The sequence below is a fragment of the Malurus melanocephalus genome, unplaced genomic scaffold (genome assembly GCF_030028575.1).
Source record: "Malurus melanocephalus ecotype Western Australia unplaced genomic scaffold, MMel_1.1 scaffold_93, whole genome shotgun sequence".
NCBI lineage: Eukaryota > Metazoa > Chordata > Aves > Passeriformes > Maluridae > Malurus > Malurus melanocephalus.
The window spans coordinates 572,162-590,994 of record NW_026623325.1 but is presented as its reverse complement, the minus strand read 5'-3'; the positions used below and the strand labels follow the sequence as shown (position 1 = coordinate 590,994).

At 39.5% G+C, this 18,833-nt stretch overlaps 1 protein-coding gene across 1 annotated transcript in view; it reads left to right on the top strand.

Annotated features, from left to right (window-relative positions):
- Positions 1 to 4,102: 4,102 nt before the first annotated feature.
- The window catches only part of RDX (radixin), a 35,810-nt gene continuing 21,079 nt past the window's right edge, over positions 4,103 to 18,833 (top strand). The window contains exons 1-2 of the mRNA XM_057368474.1: positions 4,103 to 4,365; positions 12,397 to 12,468. Of these exons, the coding sequence (XP_057224457.1) occupies positions 12,457 to 12,468 (12 nt within the window). The 5' untranslated portion in view covers positions 4,103 to 4,365; positions 12,397 to 12,456. The remainder of the gene's footprint in view (positions 4,366 to 12,396; positions 12,469 to 18,833) is intronic.

The window sequence follows — 18,833 nt, the reverse complement described above, 5'->3', positions numbered from 1 at the left end:
GACTAAATACTCAGGAAAAACCCAGAAATCTGTCACTGTAGGGAGCCACCATGTGTGACAGACCGTCAGTGATAAAAGCCTTGGGCTTCTTACCCACACAGATCTTAGGCTTCTAGTGGGCACAGTCACCAAGAGAAACACTGCTCTCCTTAAATCTTACAGTGGCAAGARTTGATTGGGCTGCAGGACAAAGCTTTTTCAAACAATTGTTCAGATTTTCAACAGGAAAGGTGTGTGCTGGCCAGGCAGGCTTCAAAGACAATGTTAGAGGCTAAGCCTCAGCAGCTGAGTAATTAAACCATTAGGTGGAAGCATGGCCTGGCACAGAGCCAGCTGCCARCACTGCAGTTCAGTGGTACATTATCCTGCCTACTGTTTTCCAGTTTTGACCAGGCTTTCAGGTGCTGATTTATCCCTCCTCTTTCCTCCGAAGAGGAGGGAGGATCCCCCTTGCATATAACTTTTTGCACACTAGGTCTGTCCTTTCTCATACAACACTCATGCAGGGGATTATCCTGGACATGGACTCCTGGACTTCTTCACTGGAGCTGAGGATTCTGGAGGTGCTGCCCAAGTGCAGAATCTTTGCCCTGGAGGACACCTAAGTAAGCTTCACACACCTATGGCATTTCAGAAAGAAAAAAGACAAATTCCCCAAGATCATGCTATATTTCACCTTTTGAACTTGATCAAAGCTGTACAGCTGAGGCTGTACACATGCATGCAATAAAGGCAACATGGAATGGCTCAGTGTTGCTACTGGAACTCTTTTATTTTTATTGAAATCTGTTATTTTTATACCATGCATGAAATATAATTTTTGGAATTAAATACATTTAATTGTAAATAACAGATAAATTTAACAAGAGACATAAATACKACTAYTTCAGYRATTTATTGTAAATTCAACAAGTATTTAAAATATCTCKGAATTGGATTAATCTAATGACCACAGAATTCTTTAMATTCCATTGGTTTTTAGCAAAGACTTTAAAGAGCAATCTAAAATACTTGTTGGAACAATAATTACTATTAATGTCCATGGAGGCAATGCATCCTTTCATTGTTATTCAAATACTAACAAAAGAAAAATCGATTTTGTTTTAAAGCATACAATTAGTAACAGTAAAATTATCCTGCAATAATTTTAGACAATGTCAGGTCAGCTTCTGTAAACATATTAACAGCTGAGTATGTGTGTGTTGAGTCATATGTATAATTATTCCCAGAATGGCTGGCTTCCAGGAGTGTAGACTGAATCATGAATAATAACTCTTCACGTTAGGGGCATGCTATCGCCAGAACTACACTTCTATCCAGGCTGATGGCATAAATCATAACTGAATTAGGTAACGTCAAGGTGTTCTGCATACCACTTGAAAATTAAAAAAGAAACCAAAAATTCCTCATGATGATTTGTTTCCTTAGTTTTCATTTCCAAAACACCTTTTCTAGTAAATGCCCCTTGAACTGTATATTTGGCTTTAATAAAAGYAGATTCAAACACACAACTAGGTATTCACTAATGCTTTATGCTTCTGCAGGTGCACTGATGAAGAGAAGCCCAAAAATCCTTACTTTCTAAAAGAATTCTAGTATCKATTTCTCAGATCAGGCAATGGAAGTTTAAAATCTGTTTCTTAACGGAGAACTGGGTTTTGGCATTACTGCTGGAMGATAAAATTTTATATCTTGCAGTTAAGGCATTCTTATCATTAGCTTTATCTTTATAACCTACCTCTTAAAGGACTGTGTAATTTAAGTTGATAGGGGTATCTGAAAGCTCTCTTTATTGCCTGTAGTTCTTTCTGTAGTTTCAGTTTCATGGYTACAAAGAATATGATCTCTAACTACACTTCTGTTTTTGCTGCCCTGTTTTATCAGACAAACTGCAATTTTACACCTTGTTAAGGAAGCAAGGTGAGAAGAAAACCACATTATAGTGTTGACAAGGAAGATAAGACTATTATTTACCTTGACAATTCTGAGCAATAATATTCTTCATGTAACAGGATAAGAGATAAAGCATATCCTGCAGTGATAATGCACAAACTGAAAGGAACTTGCTTCCACATGCTATCAACACCAGTAATGAAACTGAGCTCTAGTGCAATAATCCTATATTTGAGCCTGTTCAGAATGGACTATTTGAGAAGAAAAGCAAGCCTTTAATTCGGTCAACTAAAGTAAACACATTTTATCTGTGTACTGCAGAGCATCATAGTCAATTTTTAAAGTGACTGAATGAAACAGGTTTGAAACATGTTTTTCTTCATTTTGTTTGTTTCACTTCCCTTGCTCTGACCTGCAGATAAAGGCCATCCGAACAGGGACAGCACAATATATACTAACGGTGGCTGTTCTGTGAAACTGTGTATCTGCAGAGGCTGCAAGAAGCCTTAGAAGTTTAATGTACTGAAAAATACTGTTTCACACCAGGATGTTCTTGACAACAAAGAACAACAGAGACAAGGAGGAATTAGCCACCGTCACTTCTTCCTTGGAGCAAAATGGCATAAACAAAGCTGGTAATGAAATTTTAGCCCATCGGAGGAAATTGARCATACCTTTAATAGACTATGATGTTCATATTCTGTGATGGTGACTGTTTAGAGAAATGCCTGTTTTAAATATAGAACAAAATGCATTAAAATATCACAAATTAAACTCATTGTCTCCAGAAAAAAGTAATTAAAGCTTATATCAATAATTTGATTTATTGTCATAATAATTTGTATTATGTGGTCATTTACCTTACCAGAATGTTCTTTAAATTGTGTCCAAACAACTTTAAAAAACCAGTGAGGCTCCCACAAATTCTCTGGGAGATTATTCCTTGTCTGCCACGTTGCTTTCCTCTTCTTCCCCTTCTCCCTACCTCAAATTCATCCTAGAATGTTCCTTTTATTCTTTTTGAAGCAGCTTTTAACTGAAAATTCCTCACAATTTTCCCCCAACCTCTCTTTATCAGACAGCCAGAGGGCGAGGTGTATTAATAGCAGCTGCATGACTCAGAGTTGGTAGCTCGGGTGGATCCTTTTGCACTGAGCTTTGCTGTTTGGCCTCCCTGCTTGGGCTGCCACTGAGCTCAGGGAGCATCTTCACTTTCTGACAAACAAAAATAAACTGAGAAAGCATAGTGGGGGCTGGGATTGCCTCAACCTCTCTGTCCTTCAGAAGGGTTCTCCTTACACCTACTTTCTTCTACATTCCCACTGGGACTGTAAATAAAACAAACAAACAAAAAAATTAACAAAAAAAAAGGGTCACTATCCCATCCATCACCAGCGTGTCTGTTTCAGACAACTGAGCGATGAAAGAAGAGCGAAGGCACACCTCTGCGATGAGATGCTGAGAGGAAGAGCGTCAGTGCTCTCCACTCAGACTGCGTTCCATGCTCTTTCCCTGAAGGCAACCCTGTTCTCATAAGCCGTCACAGCTCGACCCTCCCCAGTCCCTAGCACAGCACTCGCCGAACCTCGCTCCTGCTCGCCGCACCCCGGGGCTGGTGGCACTGCCACCTCCAAGCCAGCCTATGTGGCGAGACACCCGGTTCCCACCGCGCCTGGCAGCACACGCCCGCCGAAAAGGCGGCACTATTTCTGGCGGGGGTCCGGACMGGAAAAAACCCCACACCGCCAACTCCCCGTCCCTGCCTCAGGTCTATACTGGCGTTTTCCTTTCCCGCCCGCACTAACGGGAGAGCTCCTTCTTCTCATCCCCTGCTCACTGAAGCAAGCAGGGAGTTCCTGGAGGGGAGCTCGGCCGCTGGTGCAGCTGGCATAGGCTCACATAAGACGCGGGTTGCGAGGGGCCCCCGTCCACTGGCTCCGCCCGAGCGCACAGAGAGCCGCGGAGTCCCGGGCGGAGGGGTCGCCGCTTCAGAAGGCGGGTGGTCGCCACCTTCCCCTCACGGGAACTCCCGCTCCCGCCCCCGCCTGGAGCCGCGGTCCCCGAACCTTCCCCGCCCCTCTCGGAAGCCCCTCACGGGCACGCTCCCCAGCCACCGCCACCGGGCCCGCGCCCCTCCGGGCAGCGGCTTCGCGCCGAGCGCCGCGCATGCCCGCCCTCCCGCGCCGCGCCTGCGCAGTGCGTGCGCAGGAGCCACATCTGATAGGGGGGAAAATCCGAACGGCGGCGGCCGCCGCCATATTGCGGAGCTGTCACATCGCTTGCCGCGCTCCGCGCCGCATCCCCGGCGAGCAGCGCGGGGCGGCCCCGCAGCACCTCCTGCCCCGCGGTGAGGGGGCTGCGGGGGGGACACACCGCCCCGCCAGGAACSGAGAGCGCCGCGCCCCAAGCACCTTGTCCCGGGGGCTCGTTCCCCCCCCTCCTCCCGGTGCCGCGGAGGGAACGGAGTCCCAGGTGAGGCGGGGGCGTGGGGCGCCAGAGCGAGGGGAGCGCGGCCTGCTGCCGGCGGGGCCCCGGGGGAGCGGGGAGCAGCGCGGGGGCGGGAGCCTGAGGCGTGAGCCCGCCCGCAGCCCTCGTGGGCGGGGGGCACCGGGGACTTGTTGCGGCGGCGGGAGCGCGGCACCGCCTCCGCCGGGGACCGGGACCCGGCTCGCCAGCCGCCGGCTTGCCCCGCTGTGTTGGGGAGCCCCGGGAGCGCGCCCCCTGCGTGCCCGTGCAGCCTCCGCTGCATTATTCATGTCCCCGAGCGGCGCGGCTCGGGAGGTTTACACCATAGTAGACATGTGGCAGTCGGGTCGGGCCAGCTGATTGCGGCGGTGTAGGAGAATAATAAGGAATTACTTCATAAACAAGTGCTGTGGAGCATCTGTTGCTGTCTATTGTTTTCGACAAATGCGCGTTTTTAAGAGTCCTTAAATACTGGCCGACGTAATGGGCGCAGCGGCCCTGAATGAGCCTTTGTGCATTGTTTTTTTGAATGGATTAATGTTTTGTACAAGTCGTGGGCATTTGTAATTAACCTTGTTGCTTAAAGTTTAGCACAGATAAGGGGTTTTAGTTTCAACTTTTTGAAATTGACTTGTCTTTTGTCAGTTTCTTAATCTGAAAGCGAAAAAAAAAAATCTCTGGACTCTATGCCAACACAACTAATCACTTCAGTTTTAAGGTGCTATTAAGCTGTCTTTTCCAGTCTATGTAACAGTCTAGACAAGTATTTCACGTACTTCTTTCTGGTACAGCCTTTTTTAAAGATTCCATTTTTTAAACTGAGTTRCGGGAGTGGCAGTTCTAGGTAGTTCAGTTTCTGTACTGGCTCGTGTCGGGCTTAAGATGTATCCCTGTATGTCACTGTTTTGTTTCCATCGGAGATGTCTGTCGTCATATCTGTGCCACGGGAGCGTTTTGGGGATACGTGTGCCTGCACAGCACCTCGCACACTGAGAATATTGTACAAAAGCTGTCAGCTCTTAATGCGTTGGCACCGCGCTGCTGGGCAACGTGTGCTTCCAGGGAAGACGTGGAGTTGGTGTACAGTAACATTATGGCTACTGTGATAAAGTTGTTTTTTAATCATTAAAGATGGGACAAGTAGTAACTGTTTATTGGATTATAAGACTTAACTCCATTGATCTATTGATTTAGCCTAAGAGGGACTGTGAGAAAAATAAACTGCAAGTCAGTGCAATGTTCTCAGATAATCAGCCTCTCAGCAAATGGCAATTGCAAGGCAATGGCGTATTTCCAAGCTTTGTACTGAAGTGACACAGTTGTTCTATTAGGTTGGGAGACTGGGGATCAAAAGCAAAACCAACAGCTTTAGAAAGTGCATGAAAAAATGACATSGTGTGACATGTCTGGATCTGTCCAGAGAATTTTCATTGAGCATTGACTCAAAGAAAAGGTGTAAAAGTGTTTGTAGAGATGACAAAAAGAGTTCCGCTCTGACTTTTTTTGCCATTGCGGTAGAGAGCATTGCAGGGCTTGATGGTAATAGTACTGCTAGAAAAAGGCTGTTTCACAGAAAATTGGGTAAAGCTGTAAAGAGAGTTTTGGATCCACCTACGGGCTGCAAAACTGGGGGGGTAAGGCGTGTGGACTTTATGACGTTAGAAGGCTTCTTGGCAGAGTTCCTTTAGCCTTTGTCAGGATAGGTAAACGGCCTTTCTTTTTCAGCAACCTTTCCGTGCTTTTTGAGAAGGGGTGCCTCTGTTAGCAGAGGTGAAGAGGAAGGTTGTTGAAGTCTTTCTGCTGGATGTGTTAAATACATCAAAGTCATCCTATCACTTTGCATTGCATTAGAAGTCTGTGGGAGTAGAGGAACGGGAGGATTTTCAAGTTTGTAAATGTAAACAAAGCTTTATACAAACTTCTGAAGAAAGAACTGATTGTGGAAAGATACTGATCCATTAAAGCAGCACCCAGTGTAGTCTGCGTGCTAAGTAAGTTTACTCCAAAGTTGAAGGAGCCTAGGTAAATTTGTTCCTTTCAACACTGAAGATCTGCATTTGTTGGCTAACTTTATCAATCGGCTAATACTTAGCTGTACTTTAAATTTGAAGGGTTTTTTTTTGTTTCTGCTTTAGACATTTATTAATCACTCAGTGAAATGAAACTTTCAAGTCATGTAGTACAAAGGGAAAGAAATATGACACTGGCCCAAAAAGGGGGTTAATAATCTTTACACTAGAACATTTCAACTGAAGAACTCTAGCTAGTGTATATTGCAAATGGTCTGAGTAGCCAGTTCATATTCATAAGTTTCCTTTATTTTACGGAACTGGTTGTGAGACATTTAACAGCATAATTCAGAAAATGGAATACTTGTCTTTGAGATGAGGTGTACCCAAAATTCTGTGTATGTGTCCTATTTCTTTGTTAAYTGTATGTTTAGAGAAAGGATTATTGCACTTGGAAGCAATAGTACTTCTATCAGTTTATATTAATGATTTCCATTTTTGATGGAAATRCATCTTATGTACATAGTAAGGTTGGACGTCGTAGGACTCTTCAGAATCTTAGAATTATTTCCCATTGTGCAGTTGTGGGTACTTGAAGTTAAAGTTACTAAACTCAATAAATATTAACTGTATGTAAATTGTGTAGCACATTTAAAACATATCAATTTATTAACTGAAAAACTCAGATAGTGCCCAAATGTTCTTTGACTGGTTGCTTTTAGTTGAATATTATGTTGGCAACCGCCAAGTTTTCATTTTACTTCGGAAGTTTGCAGGAACTCCAGTTTAAAAGAAGTACTTCATTCTTCAAAATGTATTTTTTTATAGATAGGTTGAATACATAAGTTGTACTAKTTATATTGCAGTTATTTTTCAGAGACAGCAAGCCTGTTTTGGRTGATTCACAGAAGGGAGGGTTGGGGAAAATGGTGGTTTTAAGAAGTGAAAGATACTGTACTTAAAAAAATGTAAAACTTGGCATGTGCTATCTAGCACTGGTCAAATCTCATTTTTTGCATATTAGGTGTAGAATTCAGCTCTTTTTTTTTTTTTCTACTTTTCTTTCCTGTGAGATAAATGGCTTTAGTTCCCCACCTGGTTTGCTTATATTGCAGACAACTGTGTGGGTGGTCTCTGTCGGTCTGAAAAAGATGCATGCAGAAGTGAAGTCTGTGGCAAATGAACTTTATTTGATTGCAGCAAGTGTGTCATTAGGGAGCTRTTAGTGTGAAAGATGATTGCCCTGCAGACATTCACAGACTGCTTTGGAGTAGAGAGACGTTTTTGTAGAAATGTGAGACCAGTTAGTCAGGTACACAGGCATTTGAGTGCCTATTGCTTCCCCATCAAAGATCTAAAACTTTCAGGTACCACAAAAAATGGAATGGTGTAAGACTTTGAAAAAATACATGAATTTTGAATAAGTTTCTGTTAATAAATGAGTGAGTTATATTGCTGTGGGTAAAGCTCTGTGGTCCCTGACATCTATCTGTATTTAGGGAAATACAGTAAACCTCTTGCTCGAGCTTAGAAGGGATGGTACTGGAGAGACTGCTTCTGAGAGAGGGTTCTGAGCTGTCAGATAGGGATCCAGCTTTTGAGTGATGCTTCTTTACCAGCCAAGCATCCTGCTCRAGCCTTCTGCCTGCTATCCCATCCTAACCTGACCTCAGACCCATGGCTCTGTGTATGAATGTTTCTTTTGAAAACAGCTGCTGCATAAATTATCTGACAGAATTTTGGCATCAGGCATTTTATGCACCATCATTTTCTGAAGAAAGCTTTCATTGTCATCTTTCAACAATTGCTTTATTTTTTGCTTTCTGTGGCGTAACTAGAAACACGGATGATACTGATTTAAAAATCTTAACTGCTTTGTAGTGTAATGAATTGAAATCACAGCTTTTCATTTCAAGAGAGTTCTTGATGTTCTGGATGGCTTTTTTGTCTGTTCGTGATGTGGAGCCTGCTGATGCTTTTATTTTTTTGGTCCAGAGTCCAGATTACTGCATACGCTCCTGAAGGTCCTGCGTTGTAGCAGTAGGAAGTCTGCRAAGTCACAACAGTGTTAATCTTGACTTGGAAAAGGCACCTTTAGGATTTTAAATGCCCAGGTGATGAGCCTTTATGCCATCACTAGTAGGTCACAAGCTGGTTTTAAGTAGGAAGCAAAAGGAATATCATTCCCAATCCCAGTTGACTGGGGTCTTTTTTTGCTGTTGGGGTTTTTTTCCACTATTTGCAATGCCATTTCCCATGACTGTTAAGATAAAAGTAAATATAAGTCTTTAGTTTGTTCAGAGCTAGAAATTTTGCATCTGCTAAATATAAATTTATCTGAAATTGCATTAGTAGCAGAAGTGAACTGCCACTACTGGAATAATAGTGGAGATACACAATATTTTTTCCTAGCTGCAATTTTTGGTTTCTTTTGGCCCAGTGTTTTCCTTCTATTTGTTTTGTTTTTAATGTTAGCTAGTGCTAATAATTGGGAAAGATAGGGTAATTTTTGTTTTTTACTTAGTGCTTATTTGATGTCAGTGTTTGCAGTTTTAAGATCTGTGAACTTCTGGTTTGTATGTACATATAATAGTTACAATGTGTTTTTRTGAATGCACAGCATTTTGAATCTGAAAGAATATAGACAGGCTGTTTTTGATATTATATATAAAATTAAAACAGTGTAATTAAGTTCAGCATAGTTGCCTATAAATTTTTTTTTGGCTAATTTTTTTTTTTCGTGTTCTTTTTTAGAAGAAATTATGGATTTTAATTTTTTTTACTTTAGTTAAAGATATTGCAACAAATACTTCCAAAAAATATGTGGGTTGCTGTTTGTTTTGCACAGGTTTTTTTTTTTTTTCCTATTGCTCACATATTGTGATAATTTCTCAGGCCCATGAGATCTGTGGGACTAATAGTGAGATTTCATTTTTATTGTGTTTTGCATAAGAGGATTCTTGATTTTTGCTGATAATTTTTTTCCTCTTGCATGTGAAAACCTGTCTCCCAGTTGAGGTTTAATGAGATGGGATTAACCTATAGAACTCTGTAGTCACGTTTCTGATTTAAAAGTTGCCTTAAGGTTTTAAAGTACATTTTCAAATAAACAATCTATGTTTTTTTGATAGTGTTAAATAGCAAAATGTTCGAGTAAATCCCAAAGCAGAAATCTGGGACATGTTTATGAATGAATTTSTAGTGATAAAATATATGAGGGTATGATGATCATTGTAGAAATTGATAAATGTGTTGTCTCTTAGAAAGACCTCAGAAAGTGATCATTTGATAACACAGATCTTGGTCCTGTGCCATATGCTGTCATTGCTCTCCTGGAGACTGGACTCCCTTATCAGKCATCTTACCATACCCCTTCTTTTCAATGCTGTGTAACTAAAGGCTCAGGAAAGTAGTTGTGCTACTTTCTATTCCTTTTGGTACTGTCGAGTTGGCATGCTTACAAAATGGTGGATGAGAATCTAATTTAGCTTTTGCATYGTTAATTAACTAAGTGCAACTCTAAGGCGTCAATCTGCCTTCAGTTTTTCAAGCATTGAGCCTCTGCTGTCAGAGGTGAGCACRAGGATTACTACAGCTTGGAATCCTGCTAACTGTTACCAGATATTAGAATCGAGCTTGTTTTGGTTTCTATTATTCTCTGATTTTTTCTAAGGAGCCCATTAGGAAAAGGGAGGAGTCAGTCTCTTGTCTGAAAGTGAAAGGTGCAGTTGAATTTTTATCAAAAGACAGAGTTTATCAAAAGCCAATTTTATTTCTTCCTCCCCTGGAAATTTTTATGGTTAAAAATAGGGGGGGAGAGGAATAGAAGAAAAGTGTRTTCATAATGTTCAATGATACATTTAGCAGTATCTTAGAATAGTAGTCTTACTTCTGATGTCCAGGTGTTAGAAGGATAAATGCCTTGTCTGTAGAATTGCCTTGATAAGGTTTATGGCTTGATACTCCTCAGCCATTTCAAACCCAAGGGGAAGTTAGTAATATTTGGGAAGAAGGATGTTCCATTGATAGTGGGCTCAGGGAATGCAGAATTCACCAGCCACAAGGACGTTTAGCAGAACTCCCWAGATAAGGAAGAAACAAACAAAGCCAGGCTCAGCAACTGTGCTGAATCAGYTTAAGTGGAGAAAAGCTMATTCGGGTGGGGGCAGACTGTGACCATAACTCGGGGCCCACCGACTCCTGAAGCCAGCCCAAGTCAAGAGGGGAATGGCTGAGCATGTGGACTGATTGGCAGAAGTGAGAGAATCATTTAACCAGAAGAAGGTAGAATGTTAATCAGTAAGAGAGCTATGTAACCTGTAGCCASTAAACTGATTTCTTTGTTTGCCGAAATGTATGAAAGGTGTAAAGTTTTGATGGTTGGAGTGCCAGCCTTTGGTGGGTTCCCATCCAGCACCCTGCTCTRTGCAGACCAGAATAAAGAAATGGAAATGCCTTGGCTCAGTGTGTAAATTGGTACTGTACATTCGGCAGCAAGYCCACATTTGGGACATGACTGATACTGTCCAGTTCTCTAGGGAATCTTCTGTTATTAAAAAAAATCTMCTGGAATGTAATTGTCTTTATTTTAGGTAAACAAGRGTATCATACCTTTAGAGTTGCACTGTATTAGTTGTATCATAATGAATATAGCTTCAAGATAATGTTTTAATGTTTTTAGGCTGATTTTTTGTTAAACACAGTTTTGTTCCATATCTGAATTACGCAGTTAGATCTTTTTTTCTGTAATCTTTAGTCTTAACATTTGTTTKCTTTACCAGCCAACAACATTTATGCTTCTTAAATTCTGTTTTCATTCTTTATCTGCTTTTTTCAGTTTCTCTTTTCGAGCATATCTCTGCAGATAAGAAGAAATAAAGTGCTAGTGCACCTTAAATTGCTGTGCAAATGTTTCTAATATTTACTGTACTTTTATTGCCAAGAAGCAAGAAAAATTAATTTATTTTATAATTTTTATATAAAATATTTTTTTTTCATTTTTTCTTTAAGAATGAATGATCATTTACACAAAAGTTTGTTTTTAATAACTGGATTGCTCTCAAGTATTCTGTTTTTCTCTCTTTTTTTTCTTTTAAGCACTTCTGAAGATTTTATTTATCTGTTGCAGCTGTGGAGTTATAATACTGGAATCTCAGATTATTCTGACTAGCATGCCACATTTATTTTTCTTGGTACAAGTGTAATTCTAGTTGATGTAATTTTTGAAGGCAATGCAATCCTTGATGCTCTTTGCAAACCAGCAACAGAGGTCTGATTTGTAGAAGTCATTACTGTAAATGTGTGCAGGAAGGTGACTAGCTGCTTGCTCTTCCTGAGTTAGAAGGGATTGAAAAGGAGGTAGGATGATATCTACCAATAACATTGCAAGCTTATTTTCTCAAGGAATAAAATCTTTTGGAATAGAACACTGTGGTATTCACTACCACAGTGAATACTTTCATTACCATGTAGATATAACTTATAGTCTTCTCCTTAAAAAAAATGGAAAAAGCTATTATTTTAAGCCAAGCAGATTTTCTTCCTTTTTTTACAGTGTTGGTGTACTTGCATTTCTTTTCATTTGGGAAAAATGACTATCATTCCTTTGCTGAGAGAAATGAAGGATTTTATAGACAGGAAATACAGTTTTGATGCTTTAAAATTACGTTAAGAGGGTTTTCTTTTGTCTTCATGATGTTTCTTGTAAATAATCTTAACAAGTTTTTAATAGTAGGCAATGTAAGATAACAGAACCTTTAAAATAATTTGTAGCCCTTGAGGAACTGTTGTCTTTTTATTGTAACATTAGTGCGTGTTCTACAAAACTAGGAAGGATGTTACTGCTTAGAGACCTGTAGATTCTGGAACTGACTAAATTAGTTGCTCTGTGTGTCATCTACTGAAAAGTGTATTTTGTCCATGTGTAGCACGGGCTTGCATGTTTTGGAATTTGTACTGTTTGCTATGATGTATGTGAACTCAGTTTTGATTAATTTAAAAATAACTATTTTAATTTTGKTTTTGGCAGAAGGGGGTGAAGAGTTTTTGGAAGATTTAACGGGACAGGAGACTACTGAAAACAAGAAAAATGCCGAAACCAGTAAGTAGCAGGTTTACATTAAAATAAAATCTAGGAAGGTTTTTACATTTTAGAGGGATAATCTTGTAATCTGTAACTTGTTTTGACTCTGCCCTTTCTAGATTTCATAAGATTTGATCATGTACAATTGAAGTTGAGACAGTTTAGTACCAGCATGTGGAGAAAAAGATCGAGAAAGCTTGGTACTGCAAGTTGCATGGAGGACAATTGGAAATGAGAGCAGTACTTGGAACTCATTTGGCTGGCAGGAGGAATGTCTTTCCAGGAATTGTTGTCTTYGAGATGAGCTGACTTGCAGTGGTTAATGGAGGCATAATTTGAGTCTGACTCTGTGTGTGTGAGAATCAGTGGAAGAGTTTGCTGAAGGATTTAGCAAGGGGAGACAGAACATGTGTAAAGTGTCTGCAGTAAGCTAGGTGGTAGAGGATATCATATGGAAAGTAAGATGTGAAGGGAGAAAATAAGCAGTATTTGTGGTCTCCTGTTCCTCTCACTTCAGCTAAGAGTTCATCCTCTTTCTGTTGGGGGGAAAAAATCTCCAACTTCTGTTTGATAATAATTCTATCAGTATTCAAAGAGATAATTATTCAGTAGGTTGATAATTTTTCTGTTCAAGTAATACTGCTCTTTTAGGATTTCATCTGCCATGTGTTAAATGACTTTTGCTTGTCTCTTCCACTTGTRTCCAGTGAGCAAAGCAGAAAAGAAAGGGAACTGAATTGTCAGATTATTTCTATTCAACTCAGTTGGTTTATGTAATAGCCTTCAGGCTTTCTTTGTTTACTGATGTTTCGTTTTGGTATCAGGTTAGGAGCAGGGAGGGTCGATTGCTAAGAAATGTGTCTGTGTGCATGTGTGTACATACATACATCCCTATACATAGATGTATAAAAAGTTTTTTGCTATTAATTAGAAATTACCTGTGTAAATAATCTGTGTTGTGTGCCAGTGTTTGGAACTGGTACAGCTCGATTAATAATGTGAGCATGGGACTAAGGGCTGGAAGTTGTGTTCTGAGCTTTGCAGTTGGTCTGATGACCAACTGGCCATGCCTTGTTTCTATAATTTCTTCTTTTCCTGCCAGTGGATTARGGGCAGTATCTTGGCATTTTCTGCAGCTGCAAGTAGCCATCTATCCTGCTCGCTTGTGCCAGAAAGCTGTGCTATAAAGGGCAGGGAAATGAATTAGTAGCATACTGTTTTCTGACCTGTTGGAGTGCTGGTTATGAGAATTGAGTAGTGCCTTTGATAGGGTTGGAAAACCRTGTTTTAACAATGAGGCAGGAAGTCACTGTGAGCTTGTGCAGTTTCTGAGGCCTTCAGCTCTGTGCAGCTGGAGAGCCATGAAGCCACAGAGGTGGTGAGTAGAAAAAAAAAAAGCCTCAGTGAGGTAACTGTTTTTAAAATTCTGGGATTAGAGCCATGAAATCTAGGCAGGCAGAATTCTCTCTATTTTAAGGACCAGAGAAAATTGAAGGAAATAAGAATTTTAGGGTTGTTCAAAGGAAGGCAATATCCCTAGAACTGAGATTGCAGTGGTATTGAAAGAGATCACAATCCACCCTAATAATGGATATTAACTACCAGATCTGATGAAAGAAGCRGGCTTTGTGCCAGAGATAATTTTTTTTTCTTTTATAAATGACTTTTTATTAAGAATTCTTGTGTCTCTTGATGGTTTAGGTGTGTGTGAGGTCCTAGAAAGARGCCAAGTGAAAGGAGCCATTAAAAATGAAATTAAATTGATTACATTTCTCAATGTCTTCCTGTAAACTGCAGATTGCTGTAATTATAGTTGGTAATCAGTGAATGAAGTAGTACACTTGTCAAAGGTTAAGTAGTATTACCTATAAAAATCAAACCTCAGGTTTTGTTCTGGTTGCTTCTTAAATGATAAATGGCTTTGGAGCTCTCTTCTCCCCTCCCCATCCTTTTTTTTTTTCCTTCTTTCTTCTTTGGAGACTGTGAGAGTCTAGCCACCGTTATGTTTGATGAATCTGACGATRTTCTTTGAAGAGTCTTGCTGTTCTGCTCAATTTGATAGTACTGGACAGTAGGAAGTCTCTTGCTATGGATATTTACTGTAGCTCTTGTAAGTTGTCTTTATGGGCAATTCACAATAACCAAATGTACTTCTAGTCTGGACACTTTGTTGCTCATTTTTGACAGCTGTTGCAATAAGATAATCAGTGTTCTGTAGCTTTATTACTGGAAATAATTTAAYCTGAAAACAAATCAAATTATCATGGGTAAGAGCTAAGAAAACCCAGTGAACATAACTGGTGAGATTTTTGACAGTATTATTTTATCTTTCTTCTGTATTACTGTGACCTGTTTATGTTTTCTTTTTTTTCAGACTGCTGTAATGATCCAATTGATAGTTTTCAGAAAAGTCTGGTAGTCTTGTAAATATGTAAACTTGTATACTACAGCTATAAGTAAATTCTTCATGTGTTTTTGGGATGATTTTTGTTGTTTAGAAAATAACATATAAATAAGCCATAGATCAGTTAAAGTTAAATCAGTTTACACTAAACCACAAAAAAGGGCAGTTAAATAGATTTTGGGTTCACTTATTTGCTTTCATATTGAAAAGTTATGTAGTATTCCAGACAAAATTGGGTAAGTGAAGAASAGTAGATGGTCTTGGCATATTGAAATTTTATAGCAAAGATCTTTTTCCTGGAAGTCTCAGTTTGAATTAAGTTTCATGCCACTGTGAATGATTCTTATACATGGTAGTAAAAGTTCATAGTGCCTTTGATAGAGCTGGGATTTTCTATCTTAGAGGCTAGTAGGTTAAATAGCTTGGGTGAAAAGGCTGTTTTGAAAGGGCAAAAACGACTCAAGTATATATGTATCTGAAAAATATACACAGTTGAAACATTTTCTTGTTTGATTGCTTCAGTAGAAAGTCTGTTCCTTCTCTTTGGCTGGATTTCTAACAAAGTGGCTTTCCAGGTTTTCAAGCTGTTACTCAGCATCTACTCTACTTTTAAAACCAAGTAGTTTGGTTTTAAAAGAAATTTACTATTCTCAGTTCTACCTAGCAATGCGAATTTAAGTTTCATTTAGCATGTTGTGATCCATCTACATAAAAATTATGACTTTGTTTAATTACATCTTTGCTGCTGTAATCAAAATTTGAGGTGTTAATGGGGCTATTTTCAGTGTGCTTAATTCTTGGCTTGCTGAAGAACAGAGTATTTGTTGACTCTTATTTCCAATGCTTTCTTCCTAAAAGAATGGATGCAAAATGTTTCTCAGCTGTATGGCATTCTCACAGATCTGCACTGAAAATAGAAACATAGAAGCTAAAATTAGACATCATGCATTACATAACTGCTAATCATTTCATAGGCTGAGAAGATTAGATTTAATTTACTGAAATATTAGTTGCATTTATAGGGTGTAGAAGGAGTTAAATTGTCATCTGGTTTTCATGATAGTTTGCAGCACTTTTGTACAAGACATAAAAGAAAGCAAGCATTACACTGGGGAATAACAGATGTCAAAGTTTATAAGATTAAAAAGGATTTTTTTTAGGTTTATTTAGCATTTTGTGATACTGTGTATACAGAAGGAGTAAATAACAGATTCTGGAATAATATGGTTGTTTAAAAATCTCATATTTGCAAAATCAAACTAATTTCTGTAAAGTGGTTGGATTGAAATAGTTTATAAATATATTTTTTACTACAGTGTTGTTATACAGGAAAATCTTTGAGTCTGTGTAATGCAGTATTTGAATTGGGGCTTGAATTTCTGATTTATTTCTGTAGTATAAATAGACAACTGATGTCTATTTTGATTTATCTATTACTAAAATCTGTTTGATGTTCTGTAGCCTACTGTTCCTAATGCTGTTTAATCCTTACCTTTTTACCTTCTTCATAAAGTTTTTTCTTTCATCTCTTCCTATATGTACTTTGACATTGGTATGGAGAGAGTGCTGTGTGTATTTGTGCAGTCTGTAAAGCAGTGGGACTTATATACTGCTGTTCTTAATGCAATTTGTTATGCGAACTTGAGATAGTAAATGGCTGAACCAGTGTGAGGAATCTCTATGAACAAACTTTTTTTTTCTCTATGCGATTTTCTTAAGAATCAGACTGCTTTTTGTGGCTTTTACATTTATTAAACCAAAGCAAAACTTCTGGAAACCATTTCCATGTTATTTTAAATGGCTTTCTTTCTCAGTGTAGATACCAACTCAGTTTTGAAGTTCCTGATGAAAGCTGAAGTGCCATAACTAATATCTGCAAATGATRGCTGAAGTACAGTAATAGAAAGTGTTAGATTATTAAGCTTACAGACAGGTTTTGTGCATGTTCCACGGACTGTATCTGTTTGAGGAGAGGTTCAAAGGTTAATGTGGTGACAGTCTAATATTCCCTTAAATTGTGGAGGGTTGAAGTTAGCTGCTAGAAGAAAGTGTAGAAATACTTTTGCAAGTCCTTAAAGGAGAAAGAATGCAATAAAAATACAATTCTCTTRTGAAGCACATGCTTTTATTAAGTGCACATTGATGTTTGCTGTTCCAGATATGTTAATTCACTGTACTCCTTATTGGTTTTGATGAATTATTTAACAAATAATTTGCTGTAAGATATTTTTTATGAATACTGTTTTGTGAGCTGTGTGCAAATATCCTCATAACCCATTATCAACATTTGTTATCAAAACATCAATTGCTCCCTTCACTAAGAATAATCAATGTGTAGTTCTTTAGTGTGTGTTCTTCTCTTTCCTTTGGCAGTGTTTAATCATTCTGTAGTAAGTCTGGTAAAATACAGATAAACTCAGACTCCTGCTGATGCTAAGGATCTGGACAAGCTTGAGAAGTGGGCCAATGTGAACGTTGTGAAGTTCAGCAAGACCAAGTACAAGGTGTTGCAGCTTGGCTGTGGCATCCCCCAGTGTCAGCACAGGCTGGGGGATGAAAGATTGAGAGCAGCCCTGCAGAGAAGGACTTGGAGCTGTGCGTGGATGAGAGCCTACCCATGACCCAGCAATGTGGACTCACAGCCCAGAAAGCCAAATATGTCCTGGGCCGCATCCAAAGTAACATGGGCAGCAGGGCAAAAGAGGGGACTCTGCTCCGCTCTGGTGAGACCCCACCTGCAGTGCTGCATCCAGATCTATAATCCCCCCAAGGACACAGTGTTGTTGAAACAGGTCGAGAGGAGGATCACAAAAATGGTTCTCAGAATGGAGCATCCCTCCTCTGAGGAGAGGCTAGGAGTCGGGGTTGTTCAGCCTGGGGAAGAGAAAGATGTGGGGAACCCTTACTGTGACATTTGGTGCTTAAAGGGGACTTAAAGATGGAGACAAACTTTTTATCAGGGTGTGTTGCAATAGGACAAGGATAATGGTTTCAAATTAAAAGGATATAGATGCAAACYAGATATAAGTAGGAAAATGTTTATTTTATGGGAGGTGAAACACTAGCAATTGCCCAGAGAATGGTTMATGCCCTATCTTTGGAAACCATTCAAGGTCAGGTTGAATGGGTCTCTGGACCTGATGTAGYAGAAGATGTCCCTGCTCATTGCAGGTGTATTGAACTAGTTGACCTTTAAAGATCCCTTCCAAGCCAAMCTATTCYGCGATTYTATTTAATATGCAAACTTGAGATAATAATTGGCTGAAGTAATGTGAAGAAGARACCTGTCAGAATCTGTTACAAAGATGTGGGATCCTGGTGAGAGCAAGTTTGAAAAGCAGGCATTGAATGGATCTTGTGGTATGTGTAGTGGTCTTCCAACACTTGCTACAGGAAGCCTTTATACATTTCTCTTGTCACCATTGCACAAGTTCCTTCCTGTTTTTGTATTTGTGTGGTAAAGTTGGTTCAGATTAGTGCTTGTCTTCGTAATTTGTGGTTCAGATAATTTCCCCTGTTACCAATATCATATAAAGAGAATTTCTTCAAAAGTAGCTGGATACTTGACAGCAGGTTACATAAGTGACAGAGCTTTGCTGAAGTTTCTGGACCTTCTTTGTCTGCCTGTGTTTTCTCAGTTCCTTACCTTATTTATAATATGGAAACTSCCCCATGACTCTTGTTAATGTATTTTGCTAGCTTTATTTTGCAGACAATGCAACCGATACCAGAGGTTTGATTTTTGTTGAGAGGGTGCCCTGTGATCAGGACTTGAATTAGATAAGTAGACTTTAAGGCTCTGCAGATTTTGACAAAAGTGAAGTTTTCCATGCCCAGATATAATTGAACTTGCGAAACAATGTTACAAGTTTGTAGAAGCCTGATATTTGTAKGCCAAAAATCTGTCAGTCCAAATGCCTTCAAAAAGAAAAAAAATTGTGTTAACTTTGTAAGTCTCTTCTTAAACAGTTCCTATCAC